The sequence below is a fragment of the Chroicocephalus ridibundus genome, chromosome 5, assembly GCF_963924245.1.
Source record: "Chroicocephalus ridibundus chromosome 5, bChrRid1.1, whole genome shotgun sequence".
In the NCBI taxonomy this organism is placed as follows: domain Eukaryota; kingdom Metazoa; phylum Chordata; class Aves; order Charadriiformes; family Laridae; genus Chroicocephalus; species Chroicocephalus ridibundus.
Window position 1 is genome coordinate 41,856,108 of NC_086288.1, and position 22,482 is coordinate 41,878,589.

General features: G+C 39.8%; 1 protein-coding gene across 1 annotated transcript; it reads right to left on the reverse strand.

Moving 5' to 3' along the window:
- Positions 1–1,905: 1,905 nt before the first annotated feature.
- Positions 1,906–19,782, reverse strand: AADAT (aminoadipate aminotransferase). The gene is made up of 14 exons (XM_063336751.1): positions 19,453–19,782; positions 18,155–18,223; positions 16,294–16,462; positions 15,056–15,188; positions 14,340–14,414; positions 12,810–13,019; positions 12,229–12,294; positions 10,950–11,032; positions 9,586–9,682; positions 8,708–8,769; positions 6,344–6,408; positions 4,803–4,909; positions 4,022–4,123; positions 1,906–2,849 (listed from the first exon to the last, which is right to left on the reverse strand). The coding sequence occupies exons 1-14, from the start codon at positions 19,772–19,774 to the stop codon at positions 2,808–2,810; spliced, it is 1,602 nt and encodes a 533-aa protein (XP_063192821.1). The 5' UTR covers positions 19,775–19,782; the 3' UTR covers positions 1,906–2,807.
- Positions 19,783–22,482: the final 2,700 nt, after the last annotated feature.

Here is a 22,482-nt window from a genome sequence, read left to right on the forward strand (position 1 = left end):
TTTCATGGCTAAATAACAATAGAAAAGCCAAACTGGATAGGGTTTTCCTGAGGTGTTTTTATATGCAGATAAACTGGTGATAATTCATGCTCATGAGACAAATAAGCAGATTTCTGGATTCAGCTGATGCAAGAAGCTTAGACCCAGCTATGAACGAGAGAGGTTATTTGCTCCTGCACGGATGAAACAGAAAGGGAAAACCAAATGTTTTTTGACTTGCCACATCATTTCTCTCTATGTGAACTTGTTGCCCACCCTTTTCCTTTTTTTTTCCTCTAAGTGGCTTCCTCCAGGAACATTTAATCACAGCGAACGCTCTCTCCCAGGAGACCAGAAACTGCGCTTTAAGAGGTTCAGGGAAACAGTACGTGCACAGAAGATTTCACTCCCATTGTTCAATTTGCACTGTTCAGGATATTAATTTAATTTTAGATGCTTCACCACAGTCAGGGAAAAAAACCACTCTCTCTAAATTAAATTAGCTGATAGCAAAAGCATCTAATGTGCAGCAAATGCAATTGCATTTTGCTTGCATTCAACTAAATTAACATTTAGATCTCTGAAAATTAAGAGATGCATTATTCAACACATCACCATATAAAGCTTAGTTAATAACGATATTTTCCTTATGATTTTCTAATTCAGGTCTGGCTGAATAACAATATGACAATAGTATTTGACAATGACAATAGCATTTGCCTGAGAACTAAAATCAATCTCAAATGACATTTACATTTATTCCTATGCAAAATTACATTATTTTAATTAAACAGACTCATCAATTCATTCTGTCGCATAAAATGATTTTCTAAATTGAACCCAAGATAAAAATTGCCTTACTGATAGCAAAGTCGGAGCTTTCAAAATTTCTACATGTGGTTAAGAAACTGAAACGTCAAAACTTGCTGTTAAGCAGCACTGCACAGAGGACACTGCTAGTTTGGACCCCCCCATTAGCTCCATCAGTGTACAAAGGGACAGGTTTGTCTTCAAAGACAGCGTTGGTGCCCTGCTAGCAGCTTCAGGACTGGGGGCTCTCCCCGCACTATGTCACCCTGTGGGTGCGCGGTGGGGGTGACCTCACCCACCCCACCACTTGCCCGCCAGCGGCAGCCCCGCTCCTGCTGCCCACAGGGAGGATGGGAGGGAACCTGGAGATGCAGGTTGGGTTGCAGATGAGTCGTGGTGGGACAACAGAGCCAGCCCCCTGTTGGCAGAAGGGCAGGAGCAACAGACAAGCTGAGACCATACCGAGATCTTTGAATGGGTCCGAGAGGGAAGGCATCACGTACTGATATCAAATTGGAGAACATTAGTCTGAAAATCATGTGCGCTTGACTAAAATTCACAGCAATCTGGGAAGAGGGGAAAGGACTGAGTTCAGATATGCTGCTCAAGAAGCTGCAAAGTGCAGAGATGGCTTGAATGTGTGACTAAATTAAAAGGCTTGAGATAAAAGGCGATGCTGGGCTGAAAGCATTGGAATAATCCTGATGATGGAGAGATGCTGGGAAAGGCAGACATCTGTGCTACTTTGTTATGACACGTGCTACTTATAACTCGGGAGAAAAGAGGGAATGAAAATCATTGCTAGTACTAAAACTCCTGTGAAACTTCCAATTAAGCAAGGTTGTGCCTGACCCTGATTTGGTGGGGTTACCTGAGCTGCTGACGCGGCTGGATCCTGGAACATATATTTTTACCTTGAAATTCCGAACGCTTGCACGTAAAGAAACAACCATCTGCTATTGCTGGAAAACCACAGCACTTTCATCCAAACAGTAAATAAAACTAAAGTCATTAAAGAAAATGGGAAGCCTTGGAGAATCTTTACAGTTAAAACTTTCTGAAAGTTTTGTGCATGTTGCCAAGTATCAAATGTTTGGGATGATAATGACCAAGGGATTAGAGATCAAAACATTTCTTTATTTTTTCATTTTGCTTGCTTTGTACATCTGGCAGTGTCAGGTTATTGTCCATTCTACTGCGCCCCCGGATACTTCCAGTCTCCATTCAAAAACACATCCGATCGATTAACTAAGAGCAGAGAGCAGTTCTATTAGCACATCCACATGCCTTTGCAAACCAGACATTTTCTAAACACAGGTACGGAGTAATTATTCACAGACTGAAGTGGAAGCCAGCAATCAGGAAACCTTTTACAAATCAGAGAACAAGCTGCAAAACCCATGCAAATCGCAAGGGACCTTAGGCCAAATACTTTTATTTGTAATCATAGCCTAATTTTTCTAGATCAGTTTCGATTTTTAACATCCTTACATCAGTTTTATCTGACAAAACTTCAGTAAAATTAAATACCGATCTTCAAATCTTCAAAACCAGATGCCATACAGCAGGACATGAAGAAAAGTGACACACAAACCCAATTCCAACATCAGGCGTTGGAGGAATGTATCAGTTGGGATTAACAGTGGCTAAGACCAAGTCGGGGGCAACTTCCTAAGTAACTGATTTCCCCGTTTCCCAACTGAAATGGAAAACAAAAGCCACAACAAAAATCAATTCAAATCTAACAAAACCATGGATTTGACGGGAAACAGAACATTTTGGTTTTGAGTATTTTAAATGTTTCTGAATTGGAATAAATTTAGTAATGCAATGTCCCGTCAAAAAAAATAAGCAAATTGCTTTTCACTCTTTCACTTTTTATTCTTTTTTAGCTGAAACAATCTAGGGAAACATCCATTGTATTGTGCGTGCTTTTAAAGTGTTCTGATGAAATCCAAATGTTAATAAATATTTTCTGGAGATGATTTGGATTGCAGCAAGAGCTCTATTTAGCTTTTTCACAAAGCTTCTTTTATAAGGTCAGCCAGTCTCTTAAAGGCCTGCAATGACACAAATACAGTTCATGTTTATATTCCAGTATTATTTAAACAGGCAACAGACTAAACCTATAAAGCTACTAAAACTACCCTACCCATATGCAAACTCAGTATTTTATAACGCAAAATTCTGCTGATATTCTGTTTTCCTTTTATAACAACGTGTATGGGGTTTCACTTGTCAAAGCTTCCAATTCTCTGACAGAAGATGAAAGGCAGAGTTTTTTGAAACAGAAAAATACATATATTGATGTTAAAAGGTTATTTGGAGTTCAGATGCAACTGAACAATTGTACTTTTAATACAATTAGTGATCCCTGGGAGAGTATCTCTTTTAACTTAATACAAGGGCCTAGAGGCTCCAAAGGTGAAAGAAAAGGAAGAACAGTTGATTGGGTAAGCATATAAAAAATACAATTTGACTGTCAATACTACGGTTATCACGTTTCAAAGAACAATGAAGAAATAGAAGAAATACAGAAGAAGAAATAGAAAGGCAATAGGAGCCCTTATCTGTTACAAACCTTCACAACTGAATGAAAGTACAATTACGAATACTGAAGTGTCCAAGCACCTGAATCAGATGAGTATTAAATCTGTAAAAATAAATGTCTCCTATCTTTCTTCCCGCTGATTTTACAGATACAGCCAAATAAAATGCAAAATGTCCTAAATACATAGGAGATTAGATCCTGAGAAATGAAATACAATGTATACATCAATTTTGTAGAAGAAAAACAATATTCTCTCTTATAGAGGATTTAAAACACACACACACAAGAGCAAACAGGTAATTCAATCTCAGGAATGAACGTCTGAAAAATAAAAGATAGGTGATGCCTGCTAATGCTAAAGCAAATAGCAGAACTTACTCTGACTTCAGTGGAGTCTTTATGAATAATATCTGGGAGGATTAAGTGTGAGACTACATGTATGAGAGACACAGGAAAATGCTAAGTAGTCCCAAAAATTTGGTACCTTTCAGGTCATTTGGATATGAGCATGTTGCCTAAGAAACAGCTAATACTGCTTCAAAGTACTGCTTAATCACCTAAGCACTAAAAAAACTACACTAATATTCAAGAAAATGCATAAGGAGAAGTAAGTAAAAATAAGGAAGCATTATTATGTGAGAAGCTGTCTCGATAAGAATGTAAAAAAAAAATCTCACTTACCAGATCCATCTGGGCTGGAGAAGACAGAGAGAAGGAGGCTCTGACATAAGAACTGGGCTCTGAACTATTAATATTGAATGCTCCTCCAGGAACCAGTAACACCTAAGAAAAATTGATTAGCCACCCAGTTATCACCACTTCTACAGTTTTAAAACACTATGTTAAAATTAAATTTGAGAAGGCTCACTGCTGAAACACTGGTATCAGAACATGCCTTAATGTAGTTCTTCTCTTCAAAATGAGAAGCCAAAAATATGCAACCTGGAATCAGACTTTCTGTAACAAAATCAAAGGGCTCTCAGGTTTTGGTTACCCAGGCTGGTGGCTTACCAGGTCTGGCTTATCATTACCATACTGTTTGGAAGCCCCAGTGAAGTGGTGGGATGTAGTCTACTGATTACACAGTGCTGGCTTCTCATAGATTGTAGAAATAAAATCACACTTAATTTCTCTTATTAAAAAGATATAGTGGACAGCCATCATTCATATAGGTACCTATATTAACATTGTATATACATAGTATACGTGACATTGTACTGTGTATTATAATGGTTTAAATTTAAGTAAGCTGATTAAATATCAACATCTGAATACAAACATGAAAATATTTTATTAACGAGTCCCTATGTGACAACGCCTGACTTACAGACTCAATGATGGTGCACAGCAAGTTTCCCTGCGTTTTTATGCGTGTGCATACGTGTGGATACATATGGTGAATTTATTTTATTCTTCCCTTATTTCATTTTAACATCATAAGCCATTAAATCATAGGTCTTACTTCTTTCTGCAAAGCTTTTTCCATGATCAGCTGCTGTGTATCAGAAACACCCTTAATTTTGATCCATAAGAACATGCCAGCAGCAGGAGGGTACCATTCTGCCAAGCCTGGGGAGAGAGAAAAGAAGGGAATCAAGAAACTTCTGCCCCACCTTTAACTGATACACCACAGATTCAGTGATGTTATTTGTTGCTCCAATGAACTCAAACGTAATGTGCGTCACAGAGCCAGGATACCACTTGCCAAATTTAAAGTACTCCAAATCTGTGTGGGCTTACTGTACTTGTGCTGGTATCCTCAATACTTTTTGTGAAAATGATTGCTCTGAATTACAGAAATCCCAAACATTAACAAACTATATTTGTTGATTACTTTCAGATCAAGTAAACAATTTAAAAGGATGTTCCTGATGCAGTTTCTCCTAATATCACATTGCCTATCAATACAATTTAAAGTATAGCAAAGGGAAAAACTGTTCAAGTTACAATTATTACGTATTTTTCCCCAAAGAAAAGGAGAGCCTAGGAGTTATGCAGAAGATGGGAATGCTTAGGGAGGATTTATGTCTTAAATTATATATGCAGACTTACTGTATACTTTTGTTTACCTAGAATTCTTTACTGGACATATTTTTGAAGAAACTATTTATTTGACATCTTCTCAAGCTCTTCCTCAGTGTATTTAACCATTACATATCTACAAAATACAGACTGTCTTCCATAATGTCATGGCTCCTATTACTAGAAAATGTGAAGACCCTACAGCCTTTCACAGGAGCATATTCTCACGATACACGTTAAGGTAGCCCAGTGCTGTTGCACTGTTTTGATACTTTGGGAATCGAGACAAAGAGGGGCTGCCTAGGTCAACAACCCATAGTTGTTCAGAGCCATGTAGAAAAAAGAAGAAATGCTTCATATCTAAAACCCTGGAATTAGAAAAAGTAAGTACATTAATGATTGTGTGGTGCCTAAGCACCCACGTCCCATGGAAGTATCATCTAAGGTAGGTGGGCAGTTCTTAAGCAGTTATTGCTGATTCCACTTAGACTGACAAAAAGGAGTGAGTCACTAACGTAACTGCATTACCGTTGACCAAATTCTTTCTGTGCTCTGTAATTAACCACAAAAGAGGACATTTGAAATTGATTTCTGACAGAAAAAATTATCACTAGTGCTATATTGATTGTTTACATCTTCTTTTAAATTAAGGCCACTAACTCTGGCTATTTCTGACGAAGATTTTAAAGACAAACAGTATAAGAACATAGTGGAGTGAAATATATGTTCTTTGTAAAAATCCTTTATACAGTAACGCAGTGAGCTTTTTTCTCATCACAATCTCCTTGTCTGACCAGAAAAGCATGAAAACAGCAGCACTAGATCATTTGTCCTAAGTTTAATATTTAATGTCATTGATTTGCTTATAGTGCTTATCTGTCACTTCAGTCAAGAGATGAACTTTAGTGATTTTTCTTGAACACAAAGATGATAAATAGCTAGGAAAAAATCTAAGTAATTAGCTGTGTTGCACTCACTGACCTTTTAACCACTTGTCAGCAGCGATGAGCATTGCATCCCGCTGGGTCCTGTAGAACTCCACCACTCTGAAAGTAAATTATCAGTTCAAAGTCACGATCCCATAGCGCTTCGGAGTCCATTTGTTTCCAAAGGCAGAAACAAAGCTTTTATACTTGAACAACCTAAATGCATATTTAATGGCAATAGGAGCGTATCCTAGATGGGCACAATACAGTACATTGGGTGTATGAAACTTTGTATATGTATCAGAGAGTCTTGAATATTCGTTACAGTGTGTCTCCAACAAAGCACTGATCAACCAGAGGAAGTGCCTGTGTGGCTGCTTCTTAAGATTTAGTTATGCCATGGAAAGTCTTTATGTATTATATCCATGCTGGATACAAGCCCTGTTAGCAGTATTTATCACACAAAACAGACATACTGAAGAAAATGAAGGACTTACACATATGCAAAAGCACAGACTCAATATTTGTGCTTTTGAGTTGAATTTGTGTAATAGGTACACACAGAAATGATATTTCACAAGGTAAAAAGCAAATAATTTTATAAACCTGTCATGACTATTTGACAGCTTCACCTTTTCTAAGCCTTTGAACCTATCTCCTTCACACTTTTATAAGTAAAACTTCCAAATAATTCAATCTCTTACTGGGGAAAATGGCTCTAACCCAAGTTTCAACATGGTCAAGTCTTGTGCAGTGGCTTTTGTTGACATAAAATGAGACAGCTGTGATTCTGCAATGGGAGAGAAATGCCTGAGACAGAGTTCATAAATCAGATGTAGATGTGTTCCCTACTCTGTAGAGAAACCGTACTTAGTAATTTGCATAATTTTACATGCATTTTTTTTATACTCTCTGAACCAATAGCTTTGATTTCTGGATGTATTTTATTACACCTTATAGACTAACATCACCAAAAGCTTGTATAGTTTTGGGACTCAGCCTATACCAATTGCTATGTTCTGCATGAAATGGGGAATCTTGCTTATGCCGTTTTTACCACACTTGCAATTCCATTGCAAGTTTTTTGCCTTTCTGTTATCGTTTTACTTCCATGTTGGAATGAAATTGTTAAGTGTTAGTGAGACAAGACTACCACAAAAATGCAGCTGCTGCAAATAGGCTAGCTCCTACCCAAAAGCATGATTTAACAAGTCAACTTTGTCCAAATGAAATCACCTGGAAGAGACTGCAGTCAGCTGTTGGGCCTCATCAATAAGTCACCTGACAACTGAGTCTAGAAGGTTATAAAGGGTTGCAGCTACCCTACTGCAGCATTATTTTCATTAGCCAAGAGGCAGGGTGGCCTTCTGGCTTAAGCAAGGATGCCTTTTGGCCTACAAGAAGAAGGTAAGTAAAGAGATGCTTTAGGATATATTTTTCTAACTGCTGAAAGTTGAGCTAAAGTGTGGTCCAAGTTTCCCTGCAAAACCTATATTTATGCTCTTTTTTCTTAAAACAAGGCGAAGTCAGGGCTTGTGTGTCTACTGTTTGTGGGTTTTTTTAAATACTAGTATTTACAGTATAGACAACAGGCAGGTGCTCAGGGGACAGAGGTGGCTGTTACAGTCAGATATAAGAACTTTTTTGTGGTTTGCTTGCATCCTTGTTACAGGCCTAGGCAGAGCATAGCACATTACCTGCTGAAGTAGGAAGCTTGGGGTTCTAATGGCATCCAAGTATGTCATCTGAAATGTGGCACAGATATTCAAGACAAACTACACTCCTCCAGTGTAATAAATGAAAAACAAATGTGTGTCAGTCAGTATATAAGAAATGCTGAGTTAGACCTTAGCCCAGTGTTCTGTCTCCAAGTGTGGTGACAGAGGCAATGTTTAGCAAGTGCTGGTGATCTCCACTGCTCTCTGTAGGTCTTTTCATCAGCATCCATAATCATTAGATCAAGGGTGTTAGAGGGTGAATCCCTGCTGAGTTAGTGAGGCAAGAACTCCCTGTATAGAAGCTATGCTGACTCTTTTTCAATAGATCATGTGCTTGATGATCTTAGCCTTTGCTACAGCCCCTACCACTTTAACAGGAATGAAAACCTTACTCACTGACTTGGTGCTCCCAGGATCCTTTTGAGCTCCCTTCGGATGGGAGCTGCATAATGACCATGCCAGTGGACTGGTGGATTATTGGTCTGTAGTGGCAGTTCATGTGCCCTGACCTGCATGTCTGCAGCTTCACACTGAGCTCCTTCAGGACTCTTGTGTGAATACGGTCAGTCTTCGTGACCTGGCTTATCCATTTGGCCTAATACTGGTACCTTCTCTGACTCATTTACTGCAAAGAATGTTTTATATAGGTAACAGGAAGCAGAATGACAAATGATGAGATTCGGCATATGACATGACCCTACCTGTCTATATGCTCCAAGAAACCCTTTTCTCCCCATTGCTGAAGCAGCTGTGATATCATAATCTAAAGAAATAAAACACATCATCAATACCATGTTTTAAACAGGAACTGTTCTGCAATTATCAAAAGATATATAGCCTGATGCATTATTCAAAATTCCACACAGCAAGAAATTGCATGCGGGGTCTCTTGGAGCCCTTTATAAACAGAGGTGGCAACAGCAACAGGCCACTGTAGTCCCTGTTACTGCTGTCTCCAAGGATCATGGCAGTGTTCGGAAGCTGGAGTGGGGGGAGGGAAGCATGGATGGAGAGCTGAATATGGAAATCAGGGAGAAAAAGGAAGGCAATGTTATATTGCTTTACCTTCCTACCCATATCAGCCTCCCTGCTTTAATACTGCCTCTGTGCTGAACTAATGGAGCTGGAAGATGGAAACCATATCTAGATGTGCTCAATGTGTCCTTTATTACTAACTATAAAGGGGCCGTAGCTGGCAGCCTGCTTTGTAATGTCTCTGTGGGCTGCTTGTATTGTTCTAATTACACAGTAGAATGAAAAATAGAAAAAAAAAAAACTAGAGTGCTTCCAGTGCATGCTTTACATTGAGGTTTTTCAAGTAAATCTACTAGCAAGAGATACAAAGTATTTTAAATCTTGAGTCTTGAAACCTGAGGGTTAAGGGCATATTAGCAGTGCTTTCCATGCCCTGAGACACCCTCTGGTTGTAATTTCTGTGGTGGTCTCTCTTCCTTTGGCAGAACTGACAATGTATGTGCTGCTTATAAACAAAAATGCAAAGCTGTTCGTTTGTGGCTTCTTATGACTTGGAATATGTTATCTATTCCAAGTACAATTCATTTGGCAGTTTGGTACTTGCCTGTGTGAAAGTGCTGGTGTGCATTGTTGAAACCTGAATGTGTAGAATAACTCGGTCGATAAGAGGCTTGGGACCTGTCAGAAAACCTATTCTTAACCTAGGGAAAAAAAGAAAAAAGTTACTACAGAAATACAATGTGCTAGTACTTTGTGTGAGTTATGGTTTAACTTATAACTGGGAAAACATGTTACTGTTTCATTAATATTGTAAGGATCTTCTACACATTTAAGTTTATTTATACCTTAATAATGCCCTAAGCCCCAGGCTTATGTAACTTATGAACTGAGTTCATAAGTCATGAAATAAAAACATTTAAGGGTTTTTAATGCTTATAGTAGCTTCTTAGTTCTGAGACTGCAGGAATTATCCCACGCTTGTAAGCTTTCCTCTGCAACCACAAAGATTACATGAATCAAAGGGAAGGAAAGACAGGTTTTCCACATGATGAAAAATCATGAATGCTCACACTTTATGAAAAACAGATGGGAAGTGGCAAACAGCTTTACTCTTTCACTCCCTTTCAGGGCTGCAGAATAAATGGAATTTATACTGATAAACTAGATTCTTATTCATGCTTCAATTCTTAGGACCTATCTTCACAGGTTGGCTGAAGTTTTATTTTGAAGAAAAATAGAACAGTAAGCTCATGTATGTCTTTGACAAAGATAAAATTGCATCATGCCTTTTTGCAGTGCCACTTCTGAAAGTGCAATCACACTTAGCATCGTGTTGTCTCCTCACTCTTTCAGAGATGGGGTTATAATCCACTAGCTGCCAGTGCAGAATTCACATTACTTTCTTATATCTACCAGGATAATAAACAAAAGCAAGTTAAAAATCAAATATGTTGACTTGTGTGAAATCGAAAACAGCCAGCTTAGTTTTTAGAAACAACCTGCCAGAATTGTATGGCTAGAAGATGGGAGATCAGTATAATCCTATAGTTTGCAGAGGAAGATGCCATCGTTTCTATTCTGTATTGTAAGTTCAGGGAGACTGCAGGAATGGTAAGAGATAGGAGAAACAGAAAAAGACGAGAGAAAAGCTCCAAGTTGTTCCAGGATCAGAGCTGGAATCCAGCATCTGTCTTTCTGCCTATATGGTGTCTGCAAGAATGGGCTGCCGGGGGAGAGCAGCTTAACTATCAGTATCAGAAGAGAAGCAGAATCTGGAGTTAAATGACTGTCAAGAGATGATACAAAAAGTGAGTGGACTGAGAAAAGCTGTGGATCCAAAAGTACGTTCCAGAAATGGACAGGTATTAGATGGAAAAACACTATGACATGTCTGATCATTTTGTATGAAGTATTAGTCTTGTGCCTTAACTGAACAGGCAGTGCTGAGCATTCTGAAGCTGGCCTTACCCAGATGAGAGAATTTTAGAGAAAGAGTCAGTCCTGATAACTCGGCCATCCACATCCATTGAGAGGAAAGTTGGAGCCCATGGCTTGGAAGAAAAATAAAAAATAAAATTCAAGGTGCTAGTAAGGATTATGATGGAATTATTTGCTTTACTATGAAGACATCATTAATTTCTTAAAGAAATATTTGATAGTAAGTATTTTACAGATGTGCATTGCAAGGAAAAAAAATGCAGTAACCTCCTGACAAGTGATTGTTTAGGCTAGCTGTCTGAAAGTATTCTATGAAAGTCATCAAGAAATCAGCCTTGTTTTTTTGATGCTTAGCCCATTGTTCAGTATACAAGTGTTCAGTTCAAGTTTTGGTATGATGCCATAAGTAGGAGAGAGAAGTTATGATTTCTCTGCCAAGATTTTTTTATTGAGTAAACAGATACTGTAATTTCTAAGATGAGGCTCTATAGCTTTTAGCTTTATCTTAAAAAAGGAAATTGGAAGATATGACCAAATTCTGATGATCTGAGAGTACACTTTTTCCTTACCAAGAATTCTACTTTAAACCTTCTCCCCTTACACTCTAACAAAGCTACACAATGCTATTCAATGAGTAAGTGAAGCAGTTTTATTGCTACTCCCATAAAAACATATTTCAAAATAGAAAATACTGAACTTCAGCTTCTACCAGTGTTTTACTGCTTTATAGGACCAGCTTTTATTCCTGAAGTTATGTACTCTTGCAGACTGTGCAACTGTAGATCCATGTGTGAAGACAGATCAACACTTGATTGTTACCCATTTGGGGAACACTTAACATGAAGGAGGGAAGCTGCCTATCCAGTACTATGTCCTGTGCTATCTGGGAGAACTCTCTAGGGTTCTCCAAAAGGCAAAGGGGTAAAACTGGGATATAGTAGATTGGGAGTAGGCAGTTTTCCACTGAAGGAAGAGACTGGGCTGAAAGGAACATTAAGAGGCTGCTATTTTCAAGTGCTGCTTCAGTGGCATACTTGCTTTGCTCCGGAGGCAAAGTTTTTGCCACTTTCTGACTACTGAAGGAAATTCTGTCCTGTTTAAGGCTTGAGGAATTTGAACTGCTGATTAACAGGACTGATGCAATAAAATGACACAAAGGGGACAACAACTGAAAGTAGCATAGACTGTGAGGCCTACAACTACCTTGGTAGGACATGAAGAAGGAGCATGCAGGAAGATCCATGGCTCAAACCTTAGTTCTCTCCTGGACCAGAAAAGATGTTACTAAAGAGTATGGAAGACAAATTACCTTTTCAAACTGAAGAAAGTAGTAAGGATCATCTTCTATTATGAGGAAATCATATTTTCTTGCAAGCTAAAGAAATTAATAAAAAGTAAAGATTCATTAAAATGTAAAGACATTGTAAATTCAGTTCTTCATACACCCTGGGCCTACTACCAGGACCATATTATGATCCTATGGATTGCTTATTCACTATATACAAGGCTCTATCAAGAGAAATTTTCAAATACCTGATTTAGACATCAAGCAATTACAAGAGTAACATGATACCTGCAGTGCAAGGACACATATATTTAAGTGGAAGTCTGTTCCATGTAGCGTTCTAACTGTGCAGAAAACTTGCAGTAAGTCCAGTCTGAAGCCCATGGCAAAGATACCATGGCTACTATTGCAAAAATAATTTATCTAATGCATAGTCCATCTCTGAAGAGTTGTCATGAATGCGGTTCTGCTAGAAACAAGTTCTAGGAAGAATGTCTACTGGACCAAAATGGTCCCAAATGCCACACAAGGGGTATCCTCAACTGAAATGAGACAGACATTTATCCATTTCCACCTACAAGGTTCACAAGGCCCCAGCTACATACCTGGTAAATCTCCTTCTTGCGCTCTGTGGTCAGAGAGTTTCCAGTTGGGTTGCAGCCATTTGGAATGGTGTACAGAAATTTGGGGAGGTGGTGGCTACGATTTTTCACATCTTCTGAGCTCCAAGTAGATAGAATTTCTTTTAGAGCTTTTGGAATAATGCCATGTTGGTCACTAGGAACATTAATTATGTTACAACCCAAAGGTCTCAGCTGTTGATAGGAGGAACAAAACTGTCATAATCCAGTAATTCAAAGGTCTTCCTTTTGTCATTGGCATTGTACAATTTCAGTGATACACAGTCTTTCTGCCTTTACCGCTGTCTCAAACTCCATTTCCTCGTGATTGAAAAGAAAGTTTGCCTGAAATTGCTGCGAAGCTTGTCAAGCTTATCACAGCACTCTATTTGCCCTGTTAAGCCAACCGACAAGAAATGGGTAGCTCCTATGTCCAACTGCTGCTCTTCTCTAGGAAATCACATGTGTTTTTGCGAGCAGAAAGGGATTTTGTGAATTCAGACTGTGTTCTCTCAGGGCTCCTCATGCTCTCACCACAGATAGTAAGTTCATAGCACCTTCATTTCCTGCTGACAAGGTACACTCTACTTCAGTGGAAGTGCCAGAACTATAAGCTACTCTTCAGTGACAAAGGGCAAAGAATTTATTCTCAATAGTTATATTCAGCAATACAAGGGAGAATGAAATGATGCTACTGCAATGACATGTTGACAGCAGTATGACAAAATATATGTAAAATACCAACAAAAAGCATGCTGTCTCCCCTCTGTGGAATTTCAATTTGTACCATGTGGTGCACTGCATTTTTACGTAAAAATGCAAGTTGGTGCATTGTCAAAATATATTCCGAACAAAATATATTTCACTAGACAAGATACACTCAAACTTGGCACAGCAAACAATAACAAAATTCCTTTTGATGCAAGGGGAGACTGGACTGAAATTATGGTTTCTTATCTATCCTATCCCTTCTTACATACAGTTCTTATGCATTTTGAGCTGACATTTAATTACATACTGATTAAATTATTTTTCAGAAGTAAACTTTGACATTTTTATATAGTTCTTACTAACTCACACCCTCATACTCACATATGGATGTTTCAGGCTTATTCCAATTTTCTACTACTTACAGCTATGGTATTATCAGACCATGAAATACTTCCGATAAATGTGCTGATATGTTGAAATACCCACTTGTTACAAATTTGCTTCAACCTGACTATGCTGTGGTGGCTTTCCTTCCAATCCCAAATGTGACCTTAGCCCTTGGATGAACTAGGATTTGAAAGAGGAACTTCTGTCCTGGGAAGAGCTTTTATAGAACTTTTAGTAGAAAAGCTTCTATGAATTAGTATTTATGAACTTAACTGGACTAACACTGAAAACCTGATTCTTAGATATGCTTTTACAGTAAATACAGACTGTGTATAGATAAGCCTGCAGATCAGGTACTAAATTGCTGTTTACTTCAAATGTAACATTCACAACACTTTGCAGCTAAAAAATACTTACAGCTGCTAGTGTCCCAGAGTATGTAGGTGCATCCAAAAGGATATTGTCCCCAGGATTAATGAGCATTTCAAACACCTGTGAAAGAGAAGCCTATTTTAGAAGATTGTGCTGTTCTTGTACACATGCTTCATAGTTCTGACTTCTTTGTGGGATTAAAAATCTTCATTAGGTATTAGTAATCCCCTAACCATTTAATCATACTGTCTGAGAAAAAGCGATGAACAGATGAAAAAATCTGCTTTAGAGGCAAATGAAGCTAGGTAATCAGCTAGAGAATATGGAAAGACAGCGCTCTATTATATGATAGAAACAGAGCTTCAGTTAGAAAGGATCAACTAAGCGCAGTGGGAGTGAACTGGTGAGGGTAATTTAAGGAAGTCTGACATAATTAGAATTGAGTTATGGTAATGCAATTAATGCACATATGTACTTATTACTGCACTACTTCAGTAACATGAAATGTTACCTTATAGCATATTTTCTGACATTCTTTTTGGTTTACCCAAACATTCATGCAGTCCTGACAGATTAGACTGCCACACCAGTTTTATTTCAGTTCTATTATCTCATATTGATAATACCATGAGATGTATTTAAGAAACTACTCTGCATAAAGTTATACAGTGGCACTTAATGCTGAGTATAACTGAACATACAGAAGAATAAACATCTCTCTAAACGAAAATGCTTTTAACATATGAAGCTTTTGGTCTTACTTTACACAAGCCTTCCTGGCTGCCAGTTGTGACACAAACTTCCATTTGTCCTTGCTCAGGACTGTAGTTGGCTGTGGGGGGATTATGTAGATTCCGCTGGAAATCCTTTAGCCAAGACAACAGCTCTGGAATCCTGAAACATGAATAAAATAAGGTGTATCTAATGTATAGGCTGAAGCTAGGCTGTTCCTCTAAATCATTGCCAAATCTAGCACACGCTTCTGAGTCTGATTTCAGCTGTCACAGATGACAGATACACTTAGATGATGATTTTATGACTGCTTTACCAAATGAGAAAAATGAGATAAATGTTTCTCATGGAAAAACAGAAGAGATGGGCATCAGTGATCCATACACCAAATTACCACACTGAAATCTGGGCATAAATGACTCGCCGACCATGGAATAGGGGTAGGGGCTGAACAATATCCACTCCTAGGAGTGATCTTTGCATGCTCAAATGTGACAAAGCTTGCAATACTGCTAGTAATAGGCTGCAGATAATAAGGATTTATGAAACAGATTTTTCAAAAAATGTTTTCAGGTCTTGTAGGATGTTCACAAATGGCTGGGTTCATTTAAATATTAAGAGAAGTCTGAACTTCACTGACGAATGCCCTGTGTGCCTCTGTAGGTACCTAAATATTTTTGCAAACCTGTCACATGCCGGACTCAGTGGTGTCTGCTGGGGAGTTCACATGAGTGCTAAAGTAACTTAATGATATGTAATTTTTGTACTAAAAATGACAATACTATAAATACCTCCACATTCAACTACATTCACAAGTAGCACATTCTGACTTTAGTATGTTGTACCAAATGAGAACAAAACAAATACTCCAGAATGTGCAAACTATGTTATAAGATAACATGTAGTATTTGGTGTAAAACTATGTTATAAGATACTATGCAGTATCCTTTAATGAATATCTTCTTGCAAAACACAAAATGATTCTTCCTACTGGTTTGGGAGTCTAGATTCTCAAATACCAACAGCCAGGAAATGTTCTGTCTTGAGAATTACTAGTATTAGTTTTGTTTTGTTTTTAAATTAGTAATCTACTCAAATCTTTCCACTTCTTTCAATTGCCTCACCATTTTAGTCTAAACCTGTTTTTTTGTAAAACAGGTTTTAGAAACACAGGTGAATTAATAATAAAAGGTATTATGCACATAATAAAAAGTATTATGATCCTTTGATTCTGGTATCTTTAACTGCAAGCAGCCCTGACAGATACCCTGCTGAGGCCGAGTACTGGAGAGCTCTCTTCATCAGATCTTCCCCAATCTCAACAGCAGTTCCATGTCCAATGGCAACAGTAGCCCTCTTAAATGGAAAAACATTAGGGTTTGGTGCCCCTCCAGCCAGAGAGATGAGAGATGGAGGAGACTTTTGCATCAATTCAGCTAGAGTAAAAAGAAAAAAATGTGGTTACAATTTCATTATTGCAACACTGATCATATACTTTAGTCAATATATAATAATTGCCCAGAAAAACTTGCTGTTTTTCACTTTATTTTTTTAACAGCATCAGGAATGCACAAGGATGATAATTCTTTTTAAACTTGCCTTTCTACTTGGATTAAAAAGGTGTTGGGAGGGATGACACAGGTGTGACAGACCAGAACAAAAAAAAAATCTTTGTTTTAAAATAAGATTAAAAAAACCTATTTATAATTTATCTGGACTGTTCTACTACTATAAAAACTTTTTCTGCAATGATGTCTTTTAAGCTTCAAGAATTTAAAATCTTAATGATCTTCTGTTTAGACTGACTTGGAATGATTTACTTTGTTTTTTGTTATTCAGTCTCACTTTAGCTGATGTGGCAATAGTGCAGCTACACTGCTACTTACATCTATGATTATAGCATTTTCATTGGGGAGTGGGAATGTTTCTGGCAGACCAGCTTTAGTGGCAGAGGCACTGTGTAAATAATTCAATATGAAGAAAATGTTAACAACTCTTGCTTTAAAGTCACAATTCCATAACCACCCAGATCTAATCTATGCTGCGAAGACTGGACCTCAATCCAGCAAGGGCAATTGATTGCATTAAACCTAAGAGCTCACACTACAGCACTCATGCTGACTCCACACTTTTACATCAGATATGAGAGGACAGATGATACCAGATCTGGCTTAAAGCCTCCTGTTATCAAATTTGTACTCCACTACTTATTAGCAAATTTGAGCATGGGGAGTTAATTCTTATCAGTTCAGCAATATGGGTCATGTCTATGACTTTTGGTCTGGTAAATAAATATTTATTTTGTCATCAAAACTGCAGCCTCAATCTGTCTTTCTGCACAAGCTGTGCTACTTAATATTTGTGTTATGACGCATATTAACATATCACTTGAAAAAGTATAGAGACTGACTAGAGTGAATTAGTTGACTTAGCTGCGCCTGTATGAAGTGTTTTAAGCAGAACAGCAAATGCCAACCCCTTACCAAGAGAGGAAATTGCCCCCTGAAGGCTTACCTAGTGATGCATGTCCCATGCTCTGATTCTGTCAGGTCTCAATTGAGTTTCAACTGAGTAAACAAGTAGGCAGTTAACCTTTCCTATCTGTCACACACAAGACTATGTAACATGGTAGCCTAAAGATAATGTCATATAGAAAAGGAAAGTGTAGCAACACTGAGAGGGTGGGCACAGTAAGGAATTTATAGATGTTAACAGGACACAGGAAAATTAGGTAGAAAGAAGCATTATGCAGGCAGTGAATTTCAAGTCATTAGCAGTTGCTTGTTTCTGGACAACCAGCACAAATTCAGTAGCAAACTGCCAAAAGCCCTATTTCAGAGGCAGTAGCAGAGAATTTTTTTCCAGACACATGTTAGAGTGACAATACTATTTCTGCTGTCTGGATGGGTTTCTGAAATGGTCCAAGGCTATTCACTTTATTCTCCTTTATACCTGCCTGACATCTCAACTTGATGAAAGTCAAAGCAGTTAACTGGCCTTGCTTTGTCAGCTTACAGCATGGTTTTCTTTCAAGCCTTTTTAAGTCTTTAGCCATGACACCCCAGCAAAGTTGAGAATGTAGAATGATACCCTTCCAGAAAACCTGGAAAGAACAGGTGTATACTCACTCAGAAGTCTTATTGGAGATGCTTTTCTTGCTGCACTCACAGTGGTGATAAATCGAGAGTAATTCATATCTATGAGGAAAGAGCAATTAGTTGGATGTGAAGCTTGAAAAGTGAATAGGAACCCCTGTGCTTTTGGTAGGTGCAACTCCCACAAGTAATGCTTCCAATTTGTCATCTCTATAGATTTGCTCTATTGTAAATTACGTGTCAATTTATTAATGTTAAAATCAGTGCTGGGGTTTTTCCTTTTTGAATTCAGGGAAAAGGTTTGTACTTCATATGCATGGGTTCTGTCACAGCCTCACAGCGACACTGGCACAGTGGGAATAGGCCAGATGCTGCTGTTCTGACAAACACAGACAGCAGTACAGTTTTGATGTGGGGAACTTGTTGGTCTGCAGTAAACAGGAAAAAGCCTTTCCCCTTCCATTTACTGCCAGCTGTGGAGTTTTAAGGCAGATTACAAATTTGAAGATCTGACAGATCTTAAACACCCAACAGCTCTTTTTAATGAGAATCCAGCTTTATTAGCTGTATTAAGTATTGCATTTAAAGTGCTTTAACAATTGCAAGCCATCATTACAAGTCACAACACTTGTCAAGTTGGAGGTGTTTTCTTAGGAGGGATAATTAAGAATGTCTCTCAAAATGCTTCAGATGAGTGTTTTTTCCCCCCTTTCCCCCAGTGCCCACCAAGATTCAGGGGACAGTGAATGTGGGAAGCCTCAAGGCCCGTTCTCCTGGGAAAGCCAGCTGCTCCTTCATTAGGAAGGAACGCAGAGGAATGAAATGATGGGCAGAGAGACCCTGTCATTTTGACCACCACTTCCAAGCGTGCTTCTACAGAAAATAACTCCTTCAGCAGCCACAGCAACATGCCTGTGCTGGCAGTTACTAAAATGATCTGTTGAGCAAGACTGCTTGAAAAAAAAAAAAAAACCTCATGCTTTCTAAAAATACCACTCTTAACACCCCTCACCCTCAAGCGTGTTTCCCCGAGCAGCAGCAGCACCCCAAGGCCGAGCCTTGCTCCAGCCTGTCAGGCAATGGCTTCTGCCGCTGCTCCAGGCGGGGGCCGCCAGGCCTGGCTACGGCTGTTTTAGGGCACATCTCAGGTAGCGCTCCGCCCCCCTTCCCCGCGGCGATGTCCGAAACGCCCCACCGCTGCCCCCCGCTTTCCCGGAGGGGACACAGCGTCCCCAGGGCTGCCTCGACCCGCCCGGTGCCGCCACCCTCCCGCGGCCCTTCACGGCGGAGGGGCCGTTGGTGGCCGTTGGCCGGGCCGCGCGCGCACCTACCGGCAGGACGGCGCGGGGCCAACGGCGGCGGCGGCGGCCGGAGAGGGCAGCGGCGGCTGCCCGCGCTGCTGGGCATGTGCGGGCCCGCCCGCTGCGGGGCGGTGAGCACCTCTCGGGGCGGCTCCTGCGGGGCTGGGGCCCTGGGCAGCGGGCCGCGGCCGGGACTGGCCGGTGTGGCTGCCGGCGAGCCGTGAGGGGAGCGGGGCCGGCGTCCGCAAGCAGGGCCGCCGCCAAGGCAAGGCGGCCGCCTTTCGCTGAGGGGGTTCGGACGCCGATCCTGCGCGGATTCGTGACAAAGTCGTAAAAGGCAGGGCTCCCCCATCGGTTCCTTCTGTGTAATGCCCTGAAGAGAAGGGCTGAAGCCGGATGGGAGAGGGGAGGCGGCCGGGCAGAGGGCGACGGTGCGGGCTGGGCCGTCCCGTGCTGCCCCGCCATCCACGGGGGTGGTGGGGAAAACGGGGGGGAATGTGACACCTCTTGTCTTTTTCCTCTCATCTGGAAGGTTAGGACTAATGGACCTGGCATATTTGATCAATACATCAGGTTTTTAATGAAATTATTAGTTTATAAATTGCTAAAAAGTAGGGGAGAATGGAACCCGGTGGTGTCTTGCAGACCTCACTGGGGCAGCGATAATGGGGTAACTGTACGAAGCAGCAGCGCAGACACTCTCTGCCCCCACCGCTAATTGGGCCTAGCACTTATGGAGCCGGATGGGATGAAGGAACTGGCTTCGGTTAAAGCACAGCAAAAACGTTCTGGTTTTTCAACTAAATTACTCTCTAAGCCACTTTGATATGTTTTCACTAAAGCTTCTGCTGCTAGAAGGAAGCAGGATTTAGATCAAAATTTGAAGTTATGAAATTTTTTTTTTTTTTCACAGATGAGCAGGATCAATTGTGTTGTGACATGTCCCCTCCTCTCTGGGTGTCACATGCTGTTGTTTGGGCCTGTGACTGTAGCTGCTGTCCAGAGACACAAGTGTAATTTTCGAGTCATGGCTTTGGACTTCAGGGCTGCCATAGTCCATGCTCCTGAGTGGAAAATAGGAGAGACGTGTCTAGGTATAAAGTAGTCTGAAAAACCATTGCAAGGGCATGTGAAATCAGGCATGCTTTGCAACATGTAGGTTTTCCTAGTTAGCTTGGAGGCAGGACAGTAAAAATGATGGACAGGATGAGCACTGGAGCATTTCTAGGCTTTAAATTAGTAAATCACCTGGCTTTAAGGTTCCCAGTGCCACTTTTTAACTGGCACCTTCCAAAGCCTGCTCAAGGCAAAGCTGAGGTATGAGAGCAAAATGGCTCTAGACAAAAGAGGTGGTGCCATAGTAAGATACCTTATTTCTTTTTCTCTTTTTTTTGGGTGACAGTGCAGTGTTCGGATCTGCTGAAAGGCTCCATAATTAGATGGAGTGTATTGAGATCTAAATGCGAGTTCCTTCCTAGTTTTTAATGTAGATGAGGAAGGATTCTTTGCTTAGTTGGTATGTGAATGCTGTTACACTGAAAACCGAATGTTGTTACTAACTTTCATGGCCTGAAGAATTTCAAAATTAGGTAATTGCCTTCTAATAATGTGATGTACAGACAAAGATAAAAGATGGGTATAGAAATATGAAATAACCTAAAGTATGACAACCTATAAGAAAACCACTGAGTATATTGACTATGTCCCCAAGCAGCCACAAATGTAGAGACGTCAAACTTCTGTGGGGAGCTGGTTGTGAAAACACTGATTGAATCTAAACTGCTTTTTGTGTAATCTTGGTTTTTTTCATTTCCAGGCATCAGTGTTGCAGTTCATGGCACAGACCAAAGCCCAGAGAAGTCAAAAGCAAGATTTCCATTGATTTCTGTGGGCTTTGTCTGGTGTCTTAGCCAATTCCAGTGTCATCCTATTGAAAGAAATTTTTAAAAAAAGCAATTAGAAAGAGTACAAGTGTTTGGATGCTTATCCCTGCTGGATTCATACGGCAGATCTCTGCATCACTGTTTATATTCCTTAGCAACCACAAATTGAGTGCTCTGTTTTCTTACTGTGTAAGAATAGTTATTTCCTTGCTGTCTTTGTGTCTTATATGCATACTTAGAACAATGGCTATTTGGTGCAAGTCTTGGATAACTCACGAAGCATTGGTAAGGCCCGCATATGGCTGTTTCTAATGAGAAATATCTCCTGTTGTCTGAAAACGTACTCTACCTCTCTCCAAAAGCTCTGCGTGCTGATGCTAGGCAAGGTCCGGTTATGTGCTAAAAAAAAACCAACCAAAAAACCCCTCAAAAACGAAAAACAAAAACAAAGCCCTTAAGCAATTTGACTTAAGAGAACAAGGAAATCAGGCAAATAATGTTCCTGCACTATTTCCTTCTCCCCTAAGGATTTCAGAAATACCAAAACAGTATTCCTTTTAAGAGGATCAAGAGGAGAGCAAAGAATTGAGACAGTAAACACCAAAACTCAACTGAGATGCTGTTTTGCAACTGTATCAATTTTTAGTGTAAAGTGTAAATAACCCTAAGAAGCTGCAATGTAGCCTGGGATACTATATTTTTTAGAGTTTGAAAGCATGTTTATTCTGTAAGATTTGTTGAGTGCCCTATTTGAAGTCATAATTTCACATCTGTTAAATGAGAGTCTATAAAAAAATGCCATACTGTCTACAGAGGACCTAGTCGGGAGTAAAACTACTAGAAGGGTTAAAACCTCCGTGGTGGTGGTCCAAGCGATGTAAAGATTGTCTTTGAAAAGCCTGGTCGGTGAGCTCGCACCGCCGCTCGTTGACCATAAGATGGCGCTTCGTTTCCAGGTAGTGAACTGGAACTAAATAAAAATTTCAGGTAAAACCATATTGGCGTATTTTATTTGACTGTAATTGCTTCACTGCGGGCAGTTTCTGAAACGCGAAATTAAAAGTCCCAGCTGAACATCTTGGCTATCTGCGTTTCAAATAATGGGTTAAGTTTCGGCCGATAGTGCTTATTACTAGTTGGAGACAATGGAATTCAAAAGTGGCACTGTCAAAGTAGC

Coding starts and splice junctions, on each gene's coding strand:
- AADAT (XM_063336751.1), bottom strand. CDS start 19,774: ATGGGGGAGCCCTGCCTTTTACGACTTTGTCACGAATCCGCGCAGGAT. Junction 8,770..9,585: donor ACACCAGCACTTTCACACAG/GCAAGTACCAAA, acceptor TTATTTCTTTAG/ATTATGATATCACAGCTGCT. Junction 4,910..6,343: donor TGCTGACAAGTGGTTAAAAG/GTCAGTGAGTGC, acceptor CTCTCTCCCCAG/GCTTGGCAGAATGGTACCCT.